The following is a 26,603-nucleotide window of genomic DNA, read 5'->3' on the forward strand; positions in this document are numbered from 1 at the left end:
TTGTAATAATGACAAAGTATATATATTCAGATAACAATTCACATTCAAAAATGTATTTCTAATATTTTAAACTCATTTTTTTTTCATGTTTCATTCCTGTATGTTTCCTAAGGAGGCAAAGTTAAGGTGAATAACCTGGACACTGTCCTGGAAAACTTGGGAATCAAGCTCACACAAAAGGAACACGAAGATGTGACAGAAAATCTACCACTTACCGGTGCGTGTTTCACATACTACTGTATCTTACAGGAGACTTTCTGCACTTGTACATGAGTGTGTCCATAATTAGTTTTACCTAGTATCAAAATGACATTTTTGCAAAGCTTAGAGAAGAAACTAGCCTTCTCTTCATTTCTATAAGCCCCATATCTTTAACCTCTTCTCTTTTGGATTCCAAGCATCCCACACAGAACTATTATAACTACTTTCTGACCCAGTAATGAATTTACAAGGAGCAAAATGAATCTCATAGGCTAGAGAATAGAAAGGAAGGAAGAAAAATATGACTAATTTCCCTATTATTAGTATCCCTCAAATAGTTGTGTCCTAAGCCCATTAATCACTTTAACTTTTACAATTCCGTGTTACAATTCTCAGTGGACAGTATTATCCACACTCCTATTTCCAACTGTCATTATATGCTGAAAACTTCTAGATGTTTTTCTGCAGCCCAAATTCCTCCCCAAATATGGGTTGGGTAAAACCACATCCAGATTCCTGTTGGGTTGTATCTGCCAAATTCGTTCTTGCTCAGCAAAGCCTCAGATCTTAAATTCACTATATTTAAAAATACGTACCAAAAACGATCTCCTAATTATACATTCCCTTTCTCAGCTGGTGGCACCATCATGTTCTCAGTAAAACAAATTTAAAAATTGACACTTTTCAGGGCACCTGGGTGGCTCAGTCGGTTAAGCCTCCAACTTTGGTTTAGGTCATGATCTCGCTGTCCATGAGTTCGAGTCCCGTGCTGGGCTCTGTGCTGACAGCTCAGAGCCTACAGCCTGCTTCAGATTCTGTGTCTGTCTCTCTCTCTGCCCCTCCCCCAATTGTTCGTTTTCTCTTTCTCTCTCTCTCTCTCTCAAAAAATAAATAAATATTTTAAAAAAAACCCAAAGTGGTATTTTTCACTGCAACTTTTTCTTAGTGCCACAACTCATTGAATACCAAGTCCTACCAATTAGGAGTGCTGACTATTTCATACATTTGTGATCTGACCCTTGCTTTCCTTTTAGCTTTATCTTCTATTATTCCCTGCTTCCACATTGCCCTATAACACTGAGGTGTCTGAACCATAGTATTGGATATAGGCAGGGTTCAAGATTCTTATATAGTCGGCTCTCCACCCTGTTGCAAAGCAGTAGCTATAAATGGATGAATTTTAGCGGGAGCATCTCCTGATTTTATCATTTGCTGTACGTCAACCCAACTGCTCTATTACAGTATGTTTACTTGTCCGTCTCACCCCAGAAACTGACTTGTTCAGAAATTATATTAAATTTATTATTAAATATATTTTAATTTTTAGTGCCTCATATGGTGCCTGAAATTTAGTAGATAATTCATGAAATTTTCTTCAGTTAATATACAGATCTTCTTTGTTATTTAATGCTTATACCATGGCATCTGATTTGATTATCCAATTGTCCTTTTCCACATACTCTCCAACTCCTAGAACAAAAATACTTAGGCATATTTCACCAGGCCAATTCTTGTCTATAAAATTAATCTCAAAGTTTACCTTTTCCAGAGCTCCCTGATCCCTGGAATTCACTTTATTTACTCTTCCTCTTAGTTTAAAATTCATCCTATTCACACATATATTATTATACACTTAGCATATTGTATAAAAAGTGAGTGTCTTTATATCACTCTTCTTTGTTTATGAACTGTGATTTTCTCGTAAGTAGAAACCATACCTACATCATTTTATATTTAGAGGCAATAAATATTGAAGAATGAATGGAATGATGGAATAATTAGACTAAACAAATGAAAAACAGTGAAAAATACAAATAATTCAAAGTGACAGAAAGTCTTCAAGAGGAACGTCAAATATAGGCTGGCCTTCTAACACTTCATTTGAGCAGTACATAACCAAAGGGCTCCAAATCATTGGTATAAATGTTATCAAAGCAAAAAGACAATTGCCTAATCATCACTCATGCAGTTTTCTGCTTTCCAAAGAAGGTTTGGCAGAAATTATACTCATTTTGAAACAACCAGCAACATCCTGGCCAATTTCAGTGGTATACAAGGGAATACTTGTTCATACTTAACACACGGGTGCAAACTTGGCCTTCTCTTGAAACCCCCCCTCAGAACCATCCTAATTCCAGGTTATTCCCAATAAGGCATAATATTCTTCTAAAGTTTATTGCTTTTTTTATGACTCATGACCCTTTTTAAAAAAAAAATAATTACTAGTGTTACACAAGGACTTCATGAAGCCTTAGGACATAGGAGAGCAAGTCTGCACATTCGACTCATCACGTAGAATTTTTATTAACCCATTAGCTTTCAGTGAACTGTTGAATCCCCTTTGTAACTAGTTATTATGTTACCACAAGTCCTTTCAGTTTGGAGACTCTCTGAAATATCTACCCGTCTTTTAGGGTTAAAGAGAAATACATACCTATCTTTACAAACAAGTGTATATAGTGTTAATAGAAGAAACAGGTCACCAATTTATGTGATCAAAAATCCCAAGACAGTTGTGATAGACAAAGAAACTAGAGAAAGACAAGTTGGGAAAAGGTAAGAAGACAAGAAAGGTGGTCCCCAAAGACTCCTCTCACAAATGTGGCTGAACCAAAGCTGATAAATTGCTACACAGCCAAATAAGTCACTGGGACCTCTCACCCTGCCAGTAAGATGGAGAGCAGCCTTCAAATTCAAGAGGTACATTCAAGACTCCATTTTGTCCAAGAGATAAAGACTCTCCCTCAACTAATGTGGAGTTAATTCTTTAAATCCAGGGTTTATATCCTTATAGTTGAGTCAGATAAAGCAGTGGAGCTAATGAACTTCGATCTCTTATTTCCCAATTTACCCTATTTTTTGTCTGTTTATATATGGCTCTCTGGCCTTATTACCTTATTTTGGCTTTCCTTGTAGCTAATGGGAAGGTTGAGCTCAGCACATTGATGGATGCAGTGGCCACTGTTACAGGTTAGTGAACAATTACTGTGACTCTAAGCTCCTAATTCGTACATTAAGTTATATTTTAATGCTCTATTCCAACTCTCCCTCACTACATTTTTACTCTGCCATTTTACCATTTTATTGGGGAAGTGTTTCTACTTTAATTGTCTAAACTACGGGTTGGCAAACTCTGACCCTTGGGCCAAATCTGCTTCCGTTTGTGTAAACAATTTCATTGGAACACATCCAGCCCATTAGTTTGTGCATTATTTATGGCTGCTTTTACCATACAAAGGTGGAGCTGAGTAGTTGTGACAGAGATCATAAGTCCTACAAAACCTAGAATATTTCCTATTGTTTATAAACTTTTATAGAAAAGTTGGCTGACTCCTAGCCTAGAGTTTAACTTCAGAGTGATCTTACATCCTCGATTGTTATGGTTTACCACTGAGGGAGATTAATTTTAACGAATTATTTTTAATACCCTCTTTTACTCCAAGTAGTCCTTGTATATGTGATAAATTGTATGGAATTTTAACTTTTGATATTTACACTATATACTGAAGTGCAATGCTTGATAAAAAATTCTTTATCCTCTGAGGTTTCTTCCAAACAGTACTTCGATATGCATAATCTGAGTGTCATGAAGGGAAACTGACTTTCTGCAAATGTAGCCTCAAAGTACTAGCCCAGAGTGCGCAGGACAGAAAGGCTCATGGACCCAGTTAAAATGTTTGAGTCACACAGTATTACATCATTTAAAAACACACAGCAAAACAAAACAAAACAAAATAAAATAAAAACACACAGCAAAAATGGGGCAGAAATATGGAATACATTAACAAATTCAGGGTAGAGTGAATGGAAGGACTACACTACTTGAATCTAAGGTGTGTGATGTGCATAATAAGTTTTGTGTCTCTCTCTGTTCAGCAGCATTAGTTTTCCCTGCTGCTGATGTGGTTATAAGGACCAGAATTGAGATTCAAGCAGATGGACCACAGATGGAAAGTGCTCTAGCCTGTGACACAAACTCTTTCAGAAAGACTCAGGGTTAGGGGCACCTGGGTGGCTCAGTCAGTTGAGCATCTGACTCTTGACTTTGTATCAGGTCATGATCTCACAGTTCGTGAGATCGAGCCCCATGTCAGGCTCTGCACTGACAGCACAGAGCCTGCATGGGATATTCTCTCTCTCTCTCTCTCTCTCTCAATCTCTCTGCCCCTCTCCCCACTCTATCTGAAAGTAAATAAACTTAAAAAAACAAAAACAAAAACAAAAAAAGAAAGACACAAGGACAAGTACCTGTAGCTAATAGTTGTAGCTTGCCATTAAGGCCATCAAAGAGCCATAGGTTTTGTGTTCCTTGAGCAGAGGACACAGAAGACCTAAAAATGGTGTCACCAATGGATTGCCAAATTAGAGTCATTTGAACAAGTGTCATAAATATTTACCACATCTTGAATATTTGGTGCCTCAAGCAATTTTAGAGTATCGCAAATATTTAACGCTTCTTATACATTTAGCCTAGCATATATTTAGTGAACAGGTTCTCCATGTGCATGTAATGCCTCATGAGTATTAAATATTGCTCAGTTCTTTCATTCCCTTCTATCTCACTTACATACACTTTACTTAACTATTGTCTGTACTGCAAAACATCTTAAAAGATGTAGCCCGTGTTTTGTAAACTACAAACTTGAACTAATGTACTTACTTCACTTGTGTAATAGAATTAAATGTTCTCAAAGGCAAATGCACATTATGCTGAATTAACATATTAAGTAGTGAAGTAAAACCAGACACAACACTCATAATTAAGGTAATAACAGAGACACTGAATTTTAAATATCTGTGATATTTTAAATAACTTGGAATCCCCCAAGCCACTTATATCTTGCTTAAATTGCTTTACTCAAAAAAAAATTGCTTTACTCCATAATTATAGATACTGAATTTTTTGAGTAAAGGGAACAATTCTGTTTCCATGATGTCTGATGGCGCAAAGGTCTCATGCTACTTTGTTCATAGCTGTTGCATGATCTGCTAAATAGATAAATGACTTCTTTTTTTCATATTTTGGAGATTTTAGGTCATATCCAAACTTTTCATCTACTTACATTTCTTTCTTTGAAGGAGGAGAAGTTAATGTCAGTGATATTCAAAGTATCCTGGAGAAAATGGGGTTAGAGCTCACAGATAAGGAGTGCTCAAAACTAAAGAAATATCTGCCAGTCAATGGTGAGTATTTAAAAAAACAATGTAGCTTTTAAGGAACTTAGACTTGTGTTTATTTTTTGAGAAGTTCTAGAATTATTTCCATTTGATAAAAACAGGATTTAGAAGGAATTATGCAGTTCCAGTTTAAGAAGTAACCCCAGCGGTGCCACTTTATTTATAGAATCATTGGCCCCTTCAGTCACTAACCTGGTATTAAGTCAAGGAAGTGCCTATTCTAACTTTTGATTCTAGTTAGAAGGCATCCTCAAGAATAAACAGGGACATACAGGAAAGTAAAGAGTGAGAAAATACCAGAAAGGGAAAATGGGGAAATTAAAGGGAGGCATAGGGAATTAAGATGTGTGTGTTTCAGCATAGTAGAGTGCGCATAATAACTCCCTCAGAAGCCAGGGAGCCATATTGAAAATTTTTTCTACTTGTTAATTGTTTTCTTGGTTATTTACAATTAAATTAGGCCTTTTCTGGGGGTAAATTATGATGTCTGTCTTTCCTAAATGCCTAACTTAATCTCTCATTGGTGTGGTCTGATTTCTTTCTTTCTTACAGCTGTTGGAAAGGTGTACCAAAATAGGTTGATGGATGGTGTAAAAACCCTTAAAGGTGAGTGACAGGTATAGCAAAAAAGCAGATGAATCTGAATCTGAAAAGCAGATGAGAAGCCTTTACCACTGTGTGTGTATGTGTGTGTAAAACTACATTCATGTTTTTTCCAAAGATCTTTTCTGTATTTATTTTACGAAATGGCCTCCTGTACCATTCTTTTACCTTAAGATGGAAGCAAAAGTCCACATAAAAGTAGAACTCTTGAATAACTTCACCCTTAAGGAAATGGTAAACTAGAAAAATGTCTAATCAGCACAAGTAGGTAAAAGGAAGTTTATATGTATAGTCATGGATTCTAAGATCATGAAGAAATGTCTTCTTTGAAAATTCATGACTATGGACCTATGTTCATGTTGGTTCCAATTCATATTTGCACTCCCTGCATGGCCCAGGAACTCACAAAAATTTAACAAAAAGTGAGGCACCTGGGTGGCTCTGTCACTTGAGTGTGTGACTTTGGCTCAGGTCATGATCTCATGGTTTGTGGGTTTGAGCCCCATGTCACGCTCTGTGCTGAGAGTGCAGAGCCTGCTTTGGATTCTCTGTCGCAGTCTCTGTCTGCACCTCCCCCACTCACATGCATGTGCGTTCTCTCTCTCTCTCAAAAGAAATAAATATTAAAAGAAAATTTTTTTAAAGTTTGCACCAGCATTGTAGTAACTCTAGTATTCAAGAAATTCATCCTCACATCATGGTCAGAAGAATTTTCCCTATAAAACTTTTCTTAAAATGAACTTGAAACAGAAAATTACAAAAAATGAAAAAAATTTGCCAAAAGGGAATTAAAAGCAAAAATGAACTATTGGGACCTCATCAAGATAAAAGTCTTCTGCACTACAAAGGAAACAATCAACAAAACTAAAAGGCAACCGTCGGAATGGGAGAAGATATTTGCAAACGACATATTGGATAAAGGGCTAGTATCGGAAATCTATAAAGAACTCGCAAACTCCACACCTGAAAAACAAATAACCCCGTGAAGAAATGGGCAGAAGACACGAATAGGCACTTTTCCAAAGAAGACATCCAGATGGCCAACAGACACATGAAACGATGCTCAACATCACTCATCATCAGGGAAATACAAATCAAAGCCACACTGAGATACCACCTCACGCTGAGTGATCAGAGTGGCTAAAATGAACAAATCAGGTGATTATAGATGCTGGCCAGGATGTGAAGAAATGGGAACCCTCTTGCACTGTTGGTGGGAATGCAAACTGGTAGAGCCGCTCTGGAAAACAATGTGGAGGTTCCTCAAAATATTAAAAATAGATCTACCCTATGACCCAGCAATAGCACTGTTAGGAATTTACCCAAGGGATAGAGGAGTGCTGATGCATTGGGGCACATGTACCCCAATGTTGATAGCAGTGCTTTCAACAATAGCCAAATTATGGAAAGAGCCTAACTGTCCATCAACTGATGAATGGATAAAGAAGATGTGGTTTATATATGCAATGGAATACTACTTGGCAATGAGAAAGAATGAAATCTGGCCTTTTGTAGCAACGTGGATGGAACTGGAGAGTGTTATGCTAAGTGAAATAAGTCAGGCAGAGAAAGACAGATACCATATGCTTTCACTCTTATGTGGATCCTGAGAAACTTAACAGAAGACCATGGGGGAGAGGAAGAGGAAAAAAAAAGTTAGAGAGGGAAGGAGGCAAACCAGAAGAGACTCTTAAAAACTGAGAACAAACTGAGGGTTGATGGGCGTTGGGGGAGAGGGGAAAGTGGGTGATGGACATTGAGGAGGGCACTTGTTGGGATGAGCACCGGGTGTTGTATGGAAACAAATTTGACTATAAAGTATATTTTAAAAAAATTTGCCAATATATACGATAAAAAATGGAACCCCCAAAGACTTCATATGATACAAATATTTTAGATAGACCATAAAATAAGTATGCTTTAAATGACTAAATTCACAAAAGGAAAATGGAAATACTCTTAAAAACTAGCACAGGAAAAAATGGATTTGAAAGGAGTCAAAATTTCTAGAAATGAAACGTCTAGCCTGAAAAATTTAAAAACATAATGGTTTTATTAGCAGATGTAAATGAAGAATTAATTGGATTACTGGAATAGAACTCTGAAAAAATTACCAAGATTCCAGCATAGAGACAAAAACGTTACAAACAGGAAGGAGGAGTAAGAGGCCTGAGGGTCAGAGTGAAAAATCTGCCAATTTATCCAACAGTATACAAAAGAGCTAACAGAGACAAAGAAAGAAAATGCTAATTTGAAGACCTAACAGTTGGTAATTTTTTGTGATTGTTCAAAGACATGGATCCTAAAACACAGGGCACGTAATGAGTCCTAAAATGTTGCTTAAGAGGTCTCTGGTTAATCATATCGTAAGGAAGTCACAGAACACCAAAACAGAACAAAACAAAAAACCCTACGGGCAACCACAGTGCATTCTGACTACCTACAAATGAACAATTAGACTTATAGTGGACTACAATGAGATGCCACCTTACACCCCATAGGATGGCGATTTTATAAAAAGGGACAGAAGCGCCTGCATGGCTCAGTCAGTCAGTTAAGCATCCAACTTCAGCTCAGGTCATGATCTCACAGTTCGTGAGTTTGAGACCCACATCAGGCTGTGCTTTGGATCCTCTATCCTTGCTCTGCCCCCCCCCCCCCCCCCCCCCCCCGCTTTTTCCCCCCCCCCCCCCCCACTCAAAAATAAACATTAAAAAAAATAAAATTTTTTAAAAAGGAACAGAAAATAACAAGTGTTGGTGAGAATGTGGAGAAGTTGGAACACTTGTGCGCTGGTGGTGGAAGCGTGAAATGGTGCAGCCACTATGAAAACCAGTATGGCAGTTCCTCAAAAACTTAAAATTACTACATGATTCAGCAATTCCATTTCTGGGCATGTGTCTTAGTTCATTCAGGCTGCTATAATAAATTTCCAGGGACTGGATGGCTTATAAACAACAGAAGTTCATTTCTCACAGTTCTGGGGACTAGAGTCCAAGATCAGGATGCCAGCATGGGCCCTCCTTTGGGTTGTATTTGTACAGTGACTTCGCATTGTATCATTTCAAGGTGGGAGGGGCAAGGGATCTCTGCAGGTTATCCTTTATAAAGACACTAATCTCATTCATAAGGGCTCTGCCCTCATGACCTAATAACCTCCCAAAGGACCCATCTCTTAATACCATCAATTTGAGAATTAGGTTTTCAATATATGAATGGCAGGGGGTAGGGGGGCACACAGACATTCAGACTTTTGTAGTGCGTATCCAAATTTGTATATCCAGCACTATTCAAAGAGCCAAGAGATGGGCTCAGTCTGTGTGTTCATCAACCTTACAATGGAAAGAAATTGTGACACAGGCTACAACATGGTGAACATTGAAGACATTTTGCTAAGTGAAATAAGCCAATCACAAAAAGACAGATACTGTATGATTCTATTAATGTAAGATAACCTGGAGCAGTCAGATTCGTAGAGACAGAGGCTGGGTGTAGGGAGGAATGAGGAGTATTGTTTGAGGAGTACGGACTTTTAATTTGGGAAGGTAAAAGGTTCTGGGATGCATAGTGGGTGATGGTTCTAAAACAAGGTGAGTATATTCCATGCCACTGAACTCTATCCTGAGAAATGGTTAAAATGGCAAATGTATGTCATGCATATTCTACTATATATATATTTCAGTCTCACAAAATGAGAGAAATTATTAGACATTTTTGGGAAAATTTATTCAGAGGAAAGAACCATGTAAACTGTTCAGCAAACAAAAATAATACTTTCCTACTGGCAGAAGCATATGAATTTTGTTTTCTGTATTTCTGTAAATCATCTTGAAGTTCTGCCACAGTCTTTAAAAGCTAATTATATGAATGGATTCCCACAATTACTCATTGGAGGAAATTCTAATTCCACCTTTATTACTGACACTCTTAGATACAACCGAATATACATTCGACCTTTTTCTTTAAGGTAAAACCAATATCTATAACACACAGTAATTCATAGCTATTGTCACATTCTAAGGTTATTCAATGTTGCTTACATTCTTCTCTTTCTTCCAAGGAGGGATTGTTGATGTTGTTAACCTAGACACTGCTTTGCAAAACATGGGAATGAATCTCACAGGAATGGAAAATAGCGATTTGATAAAGAACCTACCTGTTGATGGTGAGTAAGCATATAAATTTTTGCATCACTGAATATAACTTGAGTTGTGAGCTTCTATAAAATCATCTCTGAAGAAGTTTGTTTGCCAGTAAGAAGATATTTGTAAAAACTTAAAAATGAGCTCAGAAAGAAAATAAAGTAATATTCTTTCTTGTCATTTTATTAACATATTTCATCAATCTTTTTAATTCTGGATCCAAAGGAATGCTAAAAACATAGTTGTTTGATTAGGACTACAAAAAGTGAGGGAATAGATAAATAATTAGGGGTGAAAATAACATGAAAAACGGTCTAGAGGAGATACAGAAAAAATAGGAAAATAAAAGAGAAAATGTGGGAGATTAAACATGAGAGGCACATTCCAAAGCCGTATGATAGCACTCATTCATTTTCTCAGAGCGGTCTGCAAACACTCAGGCTATAACATACGGAATTTTGCCTTTTTCTGAAGCTACATAATATCCCACTCCTATTTCAAATTCCATGATCTAAATAAAGGCCACATTCTCAGGCAGCTCCCTTGGAGAACTAGAAACACTGAAATACAATTGAAGCTGAATTAGGGCTGAAATGCGGTGGTTCAATGAAAATGTTATGCTAAGTGAAAGAAGCCAGTCACAAAAGAGCGCGTATTGTATGATTCCATTTATAGGAAATGTCCAGAATAAGCAGATCTGTATGTACTACATATTAATGTTTCCATTTGGATTTTTAGAAATCTTTTCCTCATATAATATACTGACACTTAGTCCCGACACTTTCCCTGACACAGATAGATTAGTGATTGCCTAGGACTGCAGTTGGGGCTGTAGATGGGAACTGCAAATTAATGGTATGAGGTTTCTTTTTTGATAATGAGGTTTCTTTTGTGGAATATGAAAATGTTCCAAAATTAGATTACAGTGATAGTTGCAGAATTCAGTCTATATCCTAAAACTGTTCACTTGTATACTTGAAATGGATGAATTTGTTTGGTATGCAAATTATATCTCAATAAATTGTTTAAAAATGAGTATTGGCCTGCTCTGTACTTTTAGAGCCAGAAGATAATAAAGAACAAAAATGACATGAAGCTTCTATTTACATATTTGTCATCTACAAATTAGACAAAAAATAATAGTTTGTGCAAATGCAATGTCTTTGTTGGTTTTGGTCTAGTAAGGAAAAATGAATCTGAGATCCTATAGAATCCCAAATTTCTATCTTTGTAATATGCTTTCATGTTAATGTCTTTAAATATTGATTTAAAAATATACAGAATCTCTCCTTTTAAAATTATCTCAAGCCAATCACTGAAGTGATCATTAATTTACTCATAGGGAATAAAGGAGTAAGAAACTCTGTGTCAAAAAAAAAAAAACAAAAAAAGTCAGGAACTACTAAGTACCAGCCTATTACATAAGGAGATCAATTGTAAGAGCCAGATACAAACATTAATATGTAGCACACAAAAATTGTAAATTCTGTTCCTTGTGCCTGATGTAAACAGTGGAGAGTTTCCCAACGTATAGGAGTCATGAAGCAGACTCTGTGGGAAACGGTGACTTAATTTTATATCTCATCCTTAACTACCAGAGGTTTAATTTTCTGTAGTTCAATGAATCAAAGCTCTAGTAATATTTTAGAACTTCTGGCTCAAGATGAATATAGGGTAAAATATTAGAGTATACATATATTGCTTTCTTTTTTAAATTCCATATTGCTAATGAGTGCCGGTGTTATATTTGTATTTGATTTACATGGCTCTCTTAACAGATAATGGGAAGGTTAAAGTGAAAAAGTTAATGGATGCATTGAAAATGTTTTCTGGTGAGTGGCAAGTTACTATAAAATTGTACTATTTTTAAAATATCTCCTCAACTTCCCCAAACTGTTTATATGTCTTTATATTATGTCTCATTGAATACTTGTTTTCAGAATCTTATGCTGTATTTATTTGTACAACTTAAATTTTAAAAATACAATGAAAATTCTGTGTCTTGGTAAGAAATCTGGCCCAAATGTTTTTAATAAAGCAATAATATCACTTACCTCACTAATATTCAAATAATCCCATGCCTTGATAGGCATATATGAAGAGAAAAATCACGTAATTTAGGATCTCCCCAGAATTATAAGTTCCCCTGCCAAAATTATAAATTTCCATGATTTCCATCATTCTAATTTGCTGGCCAATCTTAAAAGCAAATCTACCCTCTGCTGCATTAGATGCACACAGATCCATCACTAAGAGAGTATGCCTTTTAGGAGATTAAGGACCTGTGTTCTATTTGTGGCCTCCCTGTGATTCTGTGTAGTTGTATGTGTTTCCTTTTACTCGCTCGCTACTTCCGAGCTGAAGGTGATCATTTTTTCATTATCTGGAATCATTAGATTCCAAATTGTCACGCACTGATGTTCCTGTCTTTTGAAAGGAAAAAAGATTGATGCCAACGATCTGCTAAAGGTCCTGGGAGCCCTGGGGATCGAGCTCCCTGAAAAGGAACTAGTGAGGCTGAGACAGACGGTGCCTATCGATGGTGAGCCATATAAGTCTCAGAACAGCCTTTCCGGGGACATTGGTTTTGGGGGTCATTGTCAGCAGTTCTAAATTGTTGTCTCTTTGTTTCTCCTAAAAAGTACTGAAAATAATTTTTAAAACAAATTAAGTTTGCTGACGTACAGATTCAACCTGTCAACCCAGCTCTTTAACCATAACCATATTGCCATCAGAGTTGATGCAGGTTGTAATAACACTACCCAGTCACGCCCCTGAGAGGCCTGCATGATAGGAAGGAAACTGAGGGAAGTGAGACACAGGTTAAAAAAAAAGGGGGGAGGGGACATAAAGAAGTAGTGATTTTTTTTTTCCTGCACAGTATAGTCTTCCCAGCAGTCTTCTTGGTTGCTGAACACTGGGTACATTTTTGTCACAATTTTTTTCCTAAAATAATTTTTATTTGATGAGGAGATAGAACAGATTTCCTAGGGAAAGAGTAAAAAAGATTGCTCCTAGAATTACCCAGTTGCCCAAAAACTGTGTGTCCGTGTTCTTTTCCTTTGGATATAAATTATGGTTTTTCTTTTTTAATAGCTACTGGAAAGGTGTATAAGAACAGATTGTTGGATGGTGTGAAGTCTGTAAAAGGTATTTAAGAACCATGATTAGCAGAAAAGTCTGCTAACTGTCAACACAAATATCAACACAAACATCTTACCCCCAGGTTTTGAGTCATGTCTACATTCCTGTATTTAGATTTTTTTTATTTCATTATGTTAAGTACTTTTGCATAATCACCCATGGTATAGTATTGCAAGGGATCCATTCACTCTTGGAGAATATTTCTAAATAGCACCCCCAAAGAATCATTTGAAATCTAATTTATACAACACATAATATACAGAATATCATAGGCAGTTTTTCTGAGTGTTTGCCCAACAACAATACAAAGGATTTTGGAGTGATCTTTAATAACTTTATGGCACAAATCAAGTTATTTTATTTTTTATTTTTTTAATTTATTTTTTTATTTTATTTATTTTTAAGGCAAAGAGAGACAGAGCATGAGTGGGGATGGGGCAGAGAGAGAGAGGGAGACACAGAACTGGAAGCAGGCTCCAGGCTCTGAGCTGTGAGCACAGAGCCCGATGCGGGGCTCGAACTCGCAAACTGTGAGATCATGACCTGAGCCGAAGTCGGACGCCCAACCAACTGAGCCACCCAGGCGCCCCTCAAGTTATTTTCTATAAAACATTCTTTCCTAAAGACCAGTTAACAACAATAGCAGCAACAGCAAATGTGGAAAAGAAGCATGGTATTGTGGCCAAAATGCTTTTTTACTTCCTCTTCCTGTAGGTCCTTAGAAAAAGAGACCAGAAGGGGAAGTAGGAAGGGAAAGAGGAAAAGGGTAGAAGGTTTGCTGCTATTTAATGAGAGAAGCCTCTTGCAGGTGGCAGTTGGCCTCCTGACATCCCAGATACTTGGAATAATTCCAGTCAGCAACATTCCTTGGAGAATTTTGTGGTGAATGTGTTATTCATGACACTTCTCTTTGAGAGCATTGAGTCCATTTTTATAGTCTTTTCATCTTTAATACACTTTTTGTGTATTGCAATAGCAGAACATTGATGATCTGAATCTTGAACTATCCCTCTCAGCTGATACCTTGGCTTTGTTTTGGGGACAGACCTGCACAGTATTCTCTCTGTATTCCCCATGGGGACAGTCCTATCATTGCTATTCTTTTGGCCCCTCTTTTAACAGATGAGTATTATTTAATACTACAAATAGTAACTTTAAACACATAATCACAGCCTGTCACCCAGTAATGCTTCAACCTCAGAATATTTTTTAAGTAGGCTAAATGCCCAATGTGGGGCCTGAACTCACGACGCCAAGATCAAGAGTCACACATTCTACTGACTAAGCCAGCCAGGCACCCCCAACCTCAGACATTTTATCTAAGTTGTTCTTGACATCATTTTAGGTGATTTACTGAGTCAACCTTATATGCCTGTTCACTAATACAAATAAATTGTACCTTTTCCTTTGTTTTTTTTATCATACTAAAATGCATGTGAGAAAAAAAAATTATATATAATCTTTGGAAATCACGTAATATTTTTTTTCATGATTACTTCCTGTTTGTTTCTTAAGGAGGAATGGTTAAAGCCAATAACCTAGACAATGTTCTGGAAAATCTGGGAATTGAACTCACAGAAAAGGAACGTGAAGCTCTGGCAGAAAATCTGCCACTTAGTGGTAAGCATTGTAGATAATAATGAGCCTTAGGAGTTTACATTTATGAGCTTGTGTAAGAGAATGTATATTAACTAGTGATATTTGGTATACCAAAAGAAATTAGAAGCATTTGCAAAGACAGGGATGAACAGTCTTCATTTAAGAACAGATCACGTATTATTTAGGGTAAACTACATTTTTATTTAAAAACAAACCTAAAATTATGTCCCGGTTAAATGCAGCAGAAGTTAAATTCTTTCCCCCGTGAAAGTCCAAGGCGAGAGTATCTTTGGGTAATGGACAGTGGCTCTTCTCCATTCAGCGATACAGGGATCCAGGTTCCTTGCCTGTTGGATTCCTTTTTAAGGCCTTGTCATCGTTTCTATCTAATAATGGAATGGAAAGGAGAGCATGAAGGAGAGAGAGTGCACACATTATTTCCATAGCCATCCCTTTGTGGAGAACCGGTCACGTGGCTGCACCTAAATAAATGTGAGGCGGAGGTGGGGCGGTAGAGATGTAGTATCTGTCTGGGCATCCACTTCCATTTATGATTCTACGCTCTGAGAGGAAATCAGAGTATTGGTAGGTAGTTAGCTGCTTTTTGTGTTTTGTTTTGTATTCATTGACAGTTGCCTCAAATATACATGCACCATGTGATTTGAAGCCCAGGAGGCCTTCCCTAAAAAGTCTCCGTGAGACTAGAACTGAAGAAGATAAAATAAAACTAAATCAAATCAAAATAAATCAATAAAGGAACACTGTTTCCTAGTCATCTTCATTGAGGTTAACAGTATATATTTCCAGGTAACAAGCCCAACACCAGATTGCAGCAGATAGTTTTTGCTTTGTCCCCAGCTGAGGACTGTTAATGCCTAAAGGAGCCTGTAACCAACCACAACTTAGACAAGCCTTAAGTTCCGCAATGGGGAAACTGGCTCATTAACAGAAAAAAGGTGTAGTCTTAGGCTTCTTTGTTTCTCTTGCACATGCTTGGCTTCTCTGTCACCTGCCCATTCCAGCTTCACGTTCTTCAAGTCGAATCACTTACCTTCTCATTATGTTTTAAAACATCACTCAGAAATGTTAGAAAGACCTAAGGAACAGGGGTTATGGTTTATGCAGTCAGCTATCCTCTTGAGGCTTTTGGTTTATAGATTTGTGAAATTGTAGGCCTTCCTTTATTTTGCTTTGGGGAATGGTGGTGTGCAACCAGTGAGGTTAGTTGGACAGAGCCGTGATCTCAAGAGTGCCATGCTTGGGGTTTAGTGCTCTGATTTGGCCATCAAGAGAGTCTTCATAATTTGCTTTTAAATTTTTTAATGTTTATTTATTTTGGAGACTGAGAGAGACAGAGCGTGAGCAGGGGAGGGGCAGAGAGAGAGGGAGACCCAGAATCTGAAGTAGGCTCCAGGCTCCGAGCTGTCAGCACAGAGCCCGACGCGGGGCTCGAACCCACGGATCGTGAGATCGTGACCTGAGCCGAAGTCGGCCACCCAACCGACTGAGCTGCCCAAGTGCCACAAGAGAGTCTTCACAATTTTATCTTTGAATTTGTGTTTCCTAATTGAAGTCTGATGGGAAACTAGAGCATGGCTGGGTCTTGGCACCCTGGCTCAGGCATGTTACTGCCCCTGCCATTTAGTCCCCAGGATGTATTCTGGATCAACCACTCCACAGCCTCTGGTATGGCCAACCTCCCTTTCACCACCATGCCTGGCAACATCTGCATCCCCTGACCCCAGCAGGGACCTGGGCATGGTTGTAGGGAGGGCTGGCATTGGCAACCTGTACCTGAAGGCATCTTGTGACAAGACATGGCAGCAGCAGTCCCCACTCTGGGCTGGCAGGGTCAAGCCTGTTCCTCATCCCCTTCCAGGTATCTAGTGTGTCCCCATGTCAAGGCTGCATTACTCTTGGGAGTCGCCTGTCCATAGTGAGTTGAGGCAACCAGTGCATAGGAAAGTGAGACACGTGACTCAATTTTCAGATGTGTGGTTCTGGCGGCAGGAGGAAGGAAGGAATTCTGCTGCTAGTGAGCCTCGTGCATGCTGAGTAATGGGACCACCCAGGGTGCCTGTGAGGTTCTGCACTCAACCCTAGAAGATGCCATGCCTGTGACAGTGCAACATTTACCAGCTGACTTATAAACAAAAACTAAAACAAAAACACCACCATGACAGTTTGGGAACAAGACTGTGGAAGAAAAAAAAAAAGCAAAGCTTTTTTTCCTGATTTTTGAACAAGGGGTCCCACGTTTTCATTTTGTACTTGGCCCAGTAAATAAAGTAGCTGGTCTTAGGGGGTTGATCAATCCTTCCTGATATTGGAACAATGCCATATTGCTATAACTCTCTAGCTTTAGCTAATGATTTCTTTTTTCCCAAACATAGAAAGGTAGAAACATTTACCCAAACTTTATGCATGTGCTGGTAACAAAAGATTGAGAACACATAACCAGCCATTCCAAGTTAATAGTTGAAATAACTAAAGAAAAGTATTAGTAAAAGATAGAACATGAAAAATGTTTTCAACATCAACCATGGGAAGAAGCTTGCGTTTGCATCAGAAGGGCTATCAGAGACCAAACAACATACTTAGCCTACTGTAACATTCCTGCAAGCATAAGACAGAGAAAGCTTTCTTGGGTTAACCCTCTATCTACCATAGAATGAATTCTTTGCAATCAATCCATTGCATAGAAGTTTTTGGCTGGTGAGATTAAATTGTGGGGAGAATCTCTATTTCTTAATTTAGCTCCTTTATCTTTTTATAATATTGCCAAATTATGATATTTCTTACAGCTAATGGGAAGACGGAGCTCAAAAAATTGATGGAAGCAGTGGAAACTATTACAGGTTAATTAGAAGTTTCTATAAATCTAATGTCTTTATTCTTTAGCTAATTTATATTTTTATATAGAACCATCATTTTCACATTCCCTTTTTTATTCTATTCTACCCATTTTTCTTCTATATTGATGAATATCTGCATACAGTTGCCCAGAATTACACATTAGAACATTTGCATTTTAGCACTAATTTTTCAGTGTGAATTTATAGTAGCAAATTTCTTAGTTTCTGGAATATTTGCCAAGAATAGTCACTATTCTTGATTTTGAAAGCCTAAATTTGAATTAGCATAGCTAATGATACAGCAAACTTTCACAGAGATAAAATTCTGTTATCGTTAAGAGATTAGGGGAGAGATAATATCCTTACAAAATAAATGGATCTTATGCCTACAGTGTCCTAATTTGTATTATATAAACTGCATCAGTATGTCTATTACTTTACTAAGCGTAAGAAAGAAATTCTATTTCTACCCCCAATTAATGACAGTGGCGAACAGTTAACATATTGTGTGTGTTTGCTCATTCAGCTATTGTAGCTGAAGCTGTAAAGGGTCAACAGGTTTGGGGAGGGCTGTGGTTAGTCCCTTCTCTCTACTAATCTGTGACCATTTTGTTATGTTGAAGGGGGAGAGGTTGATGTCAGTGATGTAGGAGATGTTCTGGAAAACATGGGAGTAACTGTCACAGATAAGGAATGTGTAGAGCTCGTAAAAAACCTGCCAGTTAATGGTAAGCATTTAAAATATTAATATGGTCTTGAAGGAAGCACGCATTTCTTATTTTGTTTATGGGAACTTCTATATACTTTCTGATAGCATAGAAAAAATGCTTTCAAAAACTACTTACTATGAATGATTTCACTCATGTAATTATGTATCTTCACATACTGATAGATAATATGTAGGTATATTCTAGGTTGTTAACATGAATCATCTAGGGACTTGTGGCTGCACCATAGACTCAGAAGGAAGAAATAGAAAAAGGCACTTAAACAAAAACAAAGACCGAAAAAGTACAGCCATTGTGATATGGTTCAATTTATACACTTATGTACGCAAATAATTTTTTTAAAAAAATGAATGGTACATTTTCACCTTAAAAGGATGCTATCTAATGGTAGAACATCAGTAACTGTAAGCTGAGTGTATATGGGGATTCATTGTTTCTATTCTACTTTTGTATATATTTAAAATTCTTTACAATAAAAACATTTCAAGAGAAGATTTTTAAGAAGGAATTCCATTAATTTTTAGTTGGAAATCAGTTGCTGCTTTATTCACAACCTGCCATCAGGGCTAAGAAGTACCTTTTGTAGTTGTGGTTCTATAGATGGGGAATTGTAAAAGTTATACTGGGTACTAACTAGGTGAGAGAACAGTAAAGGACATTAGAGAGCTGAAAAGGAATTAAAAAAAAAAGCACTAAGATTACAAGATTAACATGCTTAAGTGTCAATAATTGAATAGAGTGGATACATTGGTGGCTATTTCATTTTTAAAAATTTGAAAGTAAATTGGAAATTTTCTAGAGAAAATTACAAATCCTCCTTACATTAAATAATGACTTGCTGCCTTGGTGAATCTCCACATCACTTACTTGTGTATGACCTGATTTATGTTTCCACGTAGCTAAAGGAAAAGTCTACAAGAATAGGTTACTGGATGGTTTGAAGTCTCTTAATGGTAAGTGAGAAGCATAATACAAAGCCAGTTGATTCTAAGAGACACATTATACTATGTCCTAGATATCCAATTGTGAACTTCACTAACCTCCTTAAATACTGATATCATTCCTAGCTTCTGATATAGACCTGTGAGCAAATCATCTCCATATAGAAATTTAAATAATATTTTACATAAGAGAAAATAAAGTCTGTGTCAGAACAGTAAAATTAAAGGGAAAATATTTGGGGAATTTGGTTAGGCATTGAGACAATCAATAAAATAAACAAAAATGAGCCCACTTATTAGTGAGAAGATAAAATAATGTTTTTCATTACTATGAATTATTAAATAGTAATGCAGGCCCTTTTAAAGCTTATGCTTTGTAAACCTGTCCCCATGATCCCACTAAAGAAAGAGGTTCTTTTTAAAGAGCTATTATCTATTATTATCTATTATTGACCCTCTTTGTACTATAGACACTTGATGTTCCTGCTGAAAATAACATTAGTATATGTCAACAATTTGATGTATTTGCTAAAACAAGTCAACTGTCATGCTATATATGAGCCTATTTAAGTTATTTAAATCCAAAAACTATACAGCATGCTAATTGACTATAATAAAATGCATTCTGGACAATTAGTTCAAGATTTCAGTTTTGTTTTTTTTTTTCTGCAGACGGAAATTTCTAAGAACTAAAATCCCCCAAACAAAAATTTTAGAAAAAGATCCCTTGCCTGCAAAAGAAAAATATTTCTGACAGGGGACACCCTTTATATTTCCACCTACACTACAGCCATGTGGGCCCATAGGTTATTTAAATATATAAACTGTATTTTTCTTTCCTTTGGCTATTTCTTGACCATTTTCTTTTTTTTTTTTTTACTATGTAACTTACTTTTTATTGAAAGTATCTTGCATTCATGATGGATACCTTCTAGGTTTTGCCAGACATTTTAATGTTAAAGGTTAAATTATTTTTACATGCAAGTAGTGTGACGTTTCCCCCACATGGGATCACTGATTATAAAAAGATGACATATCACACAGGTTATTTGTCCTTTTTAATTGAAAAGCTAACAGACCATCTAGTTATATTTCCCCCAAAACCACAAACTGAGGAGTAACTGACTCTCTAGCCAACATAGTCAAAGCTGAGGATTAAAAATGCAAAAACAAGTCCTTAGATCCAATTAAAGGAGCCCTGCTACATACAGGCTCATCAATACCAGTGGCACTCTTTGATTCCAGGAAGCTGGAAGACATCCTAATAATCCCACTCAAAACATTTACCTCAAGTAGCCTTTTTCCAGTTTCCAACTCATGAATAAAGATAATACGTTGTTAATTCTAGTTCAGAAAACTTTTTGCAACTTGTTTTATTTACAATGCCAACTTTTAAAAGGTTATTAAACTAACGTTAACTGACAATAAACTAGGTGGAAAACATTTTACAGAGAGGGAAATCCCAAAATGCCACCTTCTATAGCGAACCCACAGTTGAGTTTTATTCAGAGTGAAGAAACAAAAACTTTTGATCATACTGGAAGAAACTCAGCCATAAGTTTGGAATCTGTACTCAAACTACACATGCAAGGAGGACAATATTCTGCTAAAACAACTGATTTGCTGCTGCGTTTGTCTACGGTTCGTCTAATATTAACAATTATAAACAGAGCAGTGCAACTAGTATTTGGAACAATCCTTACAGTGTTACAGTGTCAGGCATAACATTTCACTTCTCTTCACACCACTGGTTCTCTTTGCGTACCTGGGCTTCCTCTTCTTCAGTAAAATCATTTTTGATATTGAAGGTCTTGCGAATCTCCTCAGGAGTTTTCCCCTTGATCATATTGGCAACAGTCTTGCATGTAACATCAAGCAAACCTTTAATGTCTAAGTAGTTCGCAGCCAGAATAAGTTCAAAAAGTGTTCCTTGGTCAACTTTCAGGAATTCTTGGTCCCAAACAGGGATATCATCTGTTCGCTTTTCTTTGTTCTCATCATCCTCAGGAGGAGGGGGATCATCCTTGTGGTGGGTGCACCATTGAATGACCTTTTTTAATATTGCTGCATTAACATTTGGTAGAGGAACTGGGTCATCATCTCCTTCGTCATCCATTCCCAAATCTTCCAACATGGTCTTGATAGTCACAGACTGTTTGGCAATTTCAACATCAACTTCAAATATCTCTCCATCAGAACTCTGCAACTTAATTGAAGGCATGGTGCTCGGTCTCAAGGAGACTGCGGGCCGGAGGGTGACAAGAACAGGGCAGGGGGGCCTCCGCTACGAGAAGAGAAAGGCAGAGAACAAGGCCACTCACCATTTTCTTTTCTAAGGAGGGATTGTTAATGCCAATAAACTTGATTCAGTTTTGAAAACCATGGGATGGAAACTCACAGAAGATGAAATTAAGGATCTCGAATGCAACCTGCCCACTGATGGTGAGCATTGAAAATATTTTTAAGTTCTTTGGGAAAAATCTTACCATGATGATTAGATTCCCAGCTCATTGTTCTTTATGGGTCTTGGTTATGGGATTGAAGAAGTTCTACCTTTTTCCATTATTCTTCTTCTCACATCTGAAGAAGGCATTGAAGAATAACCCCTTCTTGGGGGCTGGGGCAACTTTCTTAATGTACTTCCTATTTGTAGAGGGCAGGAACCCCACTTTAAGTCATGAACAGAGTACCTTTTAGTTTAAGTTTTATACTGAAATAGGGTTGACTTTTTATCTGATTAATTACGACTTGCTTAATGTGCCAATAGTTACATCTACAATTCTTTTTGAGATGTGCTTCTCATTAGATTTAATTGTAGACCCCTTGAGTTTTATCAGACTACCCTGGGGAGAAGCACAACCTAAGATGCTTGTTCCTGAATTATTTTTTCAAATTTGGAGGATTTACTAGACACCATGTTAATCAAATCAGAGGTTTCAACAAAAGGAATGATGATCACACTCTTCATATTGTCTTTGCCAGAAGCCTTAGTTTTGAATGCCCTTGGTCACTAAAAGAAATTCCAGGTATTATCTTCTATTTGTAGAAGATGAGAACTAGTTCATTTTTTGTGCCATGTCGCACCCAGACTCTCTGGATTCTCTCTGTTCTCCTTTATCCTTGCTTGCTAGCCAGCCAGTTGTTTTCTGGGTTAATTTCTTTTTGTAGTAACTTGTCCGTTGCTGCCAATATCAACCAGATACTCTAGTAACACTGTATTTCCTAGCTTCTTCTTTTTTTTAAAGTTTATTTTTATTTTTGAGAGAAAGAGAGAGAGGGAGTGGAGGAGGGATGCAGAGAGGGGGAGAGAAAGAGAGAATCCCAAGCAGGCTTCAGCATGGAGCCCGATGTGGGGCTCGAACCCACAAACTGTGCGATCATGACCTGAGCCAAAACCAAGAATTGGAGGCTTACATGACTGAGTTACTCAGGCGCCCCACCCAGCTTCTTTTTTTAAAGTACAAGCATATTCAGTACACTATCTGCCTTCTAAGTTGTTGAAATTGATAAACTCACCAACACCATTGCAAGGCATGGGTTCATTCCAGCCTCCAGTAACAATTTCTTCACCAAACACTTCCAGGACCAGAGCCAATGCCACATAGTTTTGGTGTTTTTGCTACTACTTTTGTTGTTGCTAAGACAGCAACACACTTGTGGTTCCAGTTTCTTTTTTTTAAGTTTCTTTATTTTGAGAGAGACAGAGATGGCCTAAGCAGGGGAGGGGCAGAGTAAGAGGAAGGGAGAGAGAGACAGAGAAACCCAAGGAGGCTCCTCAGTGTCAGTGCAGAGCCCAACACTGTGCTCGAACTCATGAACTGTGAGATCATGACCTGAGCTGAAACCAAGAGTCAGACGCTCAACCGACTGAGCCACCCAGGCGCCCTGTGGTTCCAGTTCCTATTATCAGCTAGCTATGCCGCAGTAGCAACAAACAATCCCCAAATCTCAGTGGCAACAGAGTTTTTTTGCATGACACTCAATATTAGATACTGCCCATAGGTTTGCTGTCCATCTGTTCTCTACTATAGGGCATAGGATGCAAGAACAGTCCCTGTCTGGACAGTGTCACTTTTGTAGCAGGAAAAAGAGAGATGATGGAGCCATGTGATAGTTCTTAAAGTTTCTACTCAGAAGAGACTCAAATATTTCATTTGACAAAGCAAATTGCATGATATCATTGGGAACAGAAGTATAATCCTCCCATAAGACAGACTTGATACAGAGGGGAAGAGAATATTTGAACAAACAAGATATATTCTCTTAAAACAATTGTATCTGAAAATGCAAGGAAAAGCAATTTATACCCATTTTGATGCATTTTAAAATTGGTTCCATAATTACAGAACATCTAGTCAATTTAATATATGGAGCCATCAAAAGAACCAGTCAGCTCTATTCTTATATACAAACATATGCATAGAATATCTCTAAAAAAGATACACAAAAAATGTCAATGTTTGTTCCTTAGAAGGAAGAGAATTCTGACAATGGAGATGTTTATAAAGGAGATATATTTTTCACTGTATTCTTATTGGTAACATTTGAGTTATGTAATTTATGCTTATGCTGCCTAGTAAGAATAAATTGATTTAGAAACATATGCGAAAAGCATGATTCACAAAAGGAAAAAATTGATAAATTGTACTTCATTAAAATTAAAAGCTTTCACTCTGGAAAGCTGTGTGGAGATGGTGGAAGACAACCTACAGTCTGGGAGAAAATATTTGCAAATGATACATCTGACAAAGAAGCAGCATCTATGGCATTTAAAGAACATGCAAAACTCAGCAATATAGGGGCATCTGGTGGTTCAGTCAGTTGAGCGTCTGACTTTGGCTGAGCCTCGTCTTGGGCTCTAAGCTGACCGCTCAGAGCCCGGAGCCTGCTTCAGATTCTGTGTCTTCCTCTCTCTCTGCCCCTCCCCCTCTCGTGCTCTGTCTTTCTCTCTCTCTCTCAAAAATAAATAAACATTAAAAGGGTTTTTTTTTTGATTTGAGAAAACCTCAGCAATATAAAATACAAACAAACCAATAAGAAGATGGGGAAAATATATGAAACTATATGAATGAAAATACATTGCACCAAAGAGGATATACAGGTATCAGATAAACACATGAAGAGATGCTTGACGTCATTAGGTATTAAGGAAGTGCAATTTGAAACTGCAGTGAGATATCACTGCATACCTATCAGAATAGCTAAAATAAAAAATAATGACAACACCAAATGTTGATGAGGATGCTAGAGAAACCGGACCACTCATACTTGGTAGTGGGGATGTAGTGATACAATCACTATAGAAAAAGTACCAGTTTCTTACAAAACTAAGCATAGAGCTACCATAGCAATTACACATTTGAAACTTATGTTCGCACAAAATCTGTACATGAACGTAAGAGCCAAAAACTGGAATCAGCCCAAGTCTCCTTCAACAGGTAAATGACTAAACAAACTTGTGGTACATACATATTATGGAATACTATTATTCACCAGTAAAAGTACACTATCTGATTCATGCAACATCTTGGACAAATTTCCAGATAATTATCCAGAGCTAAAAAAAGCCAACCTCAGAGCTTACATACTGTAAGATCTTTACATATCATTTTTGAAATAACAAAATTTTAGAAATGGAGGACAGATTAGAGCTTGCCTGGATTTAGAGATAGGGGATTGGTGGAGGCAGAAGGAGGTGGATGTGGTTATAATAGGGTCCTTGTGGGACTGGAACTGTTCAGTATCTTGACTGTGGCAGTGCATACATGAACCTACACAGGTAATAAAATTGTCTGGAATTTAATAATACAGAGACATACACATGAGTACAAGTAACACTAACGAAATCTAAATAACATCGGTGGATTGTCTCAATGCCAGTATTCTGTTTTTGGTATTATTCTATGGCTTTGTAAGTCTTATCATTAAGGGAAGCTGGGCAAAAATGTACAAGGCATCTCTCTTTATTTTTTTCTACTAACTTCATATGCATCTACAATTACCCAAATAAAATTTTCAAAAAAAATATTAAATTGGAAATAAAATCTGTTAGTCTATCAGTGTGATAACTGCCCCCCCCAATTGCTAATATAAAGGATTTGTCTTCAAAGTGCTTAATAATTTATCTTGTAATCCAAATGGAGGAAATAAATCTTTCTGGGTCTGTTAAAACATCAGGGAATATTGAATGAGAACACATTACCTGAGAAAATCACTGCTGAAACCCAAGTTTAAACATTTTTGAATAGCATGTACCAAACATAAACCCGTTGTCATGGCCTGATAGAAATAAGAAAGTTCTTCAAAGTCTTAGAGCTAAAAAGTAGACCCTGGACAGTAAATGGCTTTTGAATCTTATCCCTTGACTATTGTAGGTTTGATTTTTTATAGAAGGATTAAGTCATAGTTGTATTGTTGACGTTATATTTTTCATATTTAACTTCTTTACACTCATTCTCAAGAAGAGGGTAAAAGTAGAGAATATTATTAGTACGGAAGTGTTGCTGGAATATTTTCCTCTCCTATTATTTGTGTGTTTCACTGTCTCTTTTTATTATTTGCATTTCTTCTTACAGTATGTGGGAGAGCTACAATGAAAAAGTTGTGTAGTGGATTAAACGCTTTTACAGGTCAGTGGGAAGTTATATAAAACCAAGATCTGCAGACTTTATACAGTAGTATAGTTTTAAATAATATTTTTTACCATTCTATTGCTGGTTTGTAAATTGTAGCTTTCAACCTTTTCTAATGAAACATTTGCTCCTAATGTCCCCCAGTTTACCTTTATATATAGTAATTAAAAGCCTATAATTTACTAATAACTTCTGAACTTTCTGGAGTTTTTATACTAATAATACTCACTTCAACATTATTAATAGATTCCCAAGTCAGAGTATATCAAGCAACAGCAAAATAAAACTTTTTTTTTTCCATTCTTGGAACTGGAAAGAATTATGCTGAGTGAAGTAAGTCAGAGGAGGACAGATATCATATGTTTTCACTCATATGTGGATCTTGAGAAATTGAACAGAAGATGATGGAGGGAGGGAAGGGAAGAAAATAGTTACAAACAGAGAGAGAGGGAGGCAAACCACAAGAGCCTCTTAAATACAGAGAGCAAACTAAGGGTGGATGGAGGGGTGGGGGAGAGGGAAAAATGGGTGATGGGCATTGAGGAGGGCACTTGTTGGGATGAGCACTGGGTGTTGTATG

General features: G+C 37.1%; 2 protein-coding genes and 1 long non-coding RNA gene across 3 annotated transcripts in view; 1 reads left to right on the forward strand and 2 right to left on the reverse strand.

Moving 5' to 3' along the window:
- The window catches only part of CDC27 (cell division cycle 27), an 803,505-nt gene that overhangs the window by 363,889 nt on the left and 413,013 nt on the right, over nucleotides 1-26,603 (reverse strand). The gene's annotated exons all lie outside the window — the stretch shown is intronic.
- Nucleotides 10-5,986, forward strand: LOC125927350 (uncharacterized). The gene is made up of 4 exons (XR_007459308.1): nucleotides 10-217; nucleotides 3,118-3,171; nucleotides 5,281-5,385; nucleotides 5,932-5,986. It is a non-coding gene; the product is annotated as an uncharacterized LOC125927350 (long non-coding RNA).
- Nucleotides 20,382-21,710, reverse strand: LOC125927344 (S-phase kinase-associated protein 1). Its single transcript, XM_049637621.1, has one exon. It carries the CDS (start codon nucleotides 21,610-21,612, stop codon nucleotides 21,121-21,123), a length of 492 nt encoding a protein of 163 aa, XP_049493578.1. The 5' UTR covers nucleotides 21,613-21,710; the 3' UTR covers nucleotides 20,382-21,120.

This window comes from Panthera uncia, chromosome E1 (assembly GCF_023721935.1).
Source record: "Panthera uncia isolate 11264 chromosome E1, Puncia_PCG_1.0, whole genome shotgun sequence".
NCBI classification, from domain to species: domain Eukaryota; kingdom Metazoa; phylum Chordata; class Mammalia; order Carnivora; family Felidae; genus Panthera; species Panthera uncia.

Coding starts and splice junctions, on each gene's coding strand:
- LOC125927344 (XM_049637621.1), bottom strand. CDS start 21,612: ATGCCTTCAATTAAGTTGCAGAGTTCTGATGGAGAGATATTTGAAGTT.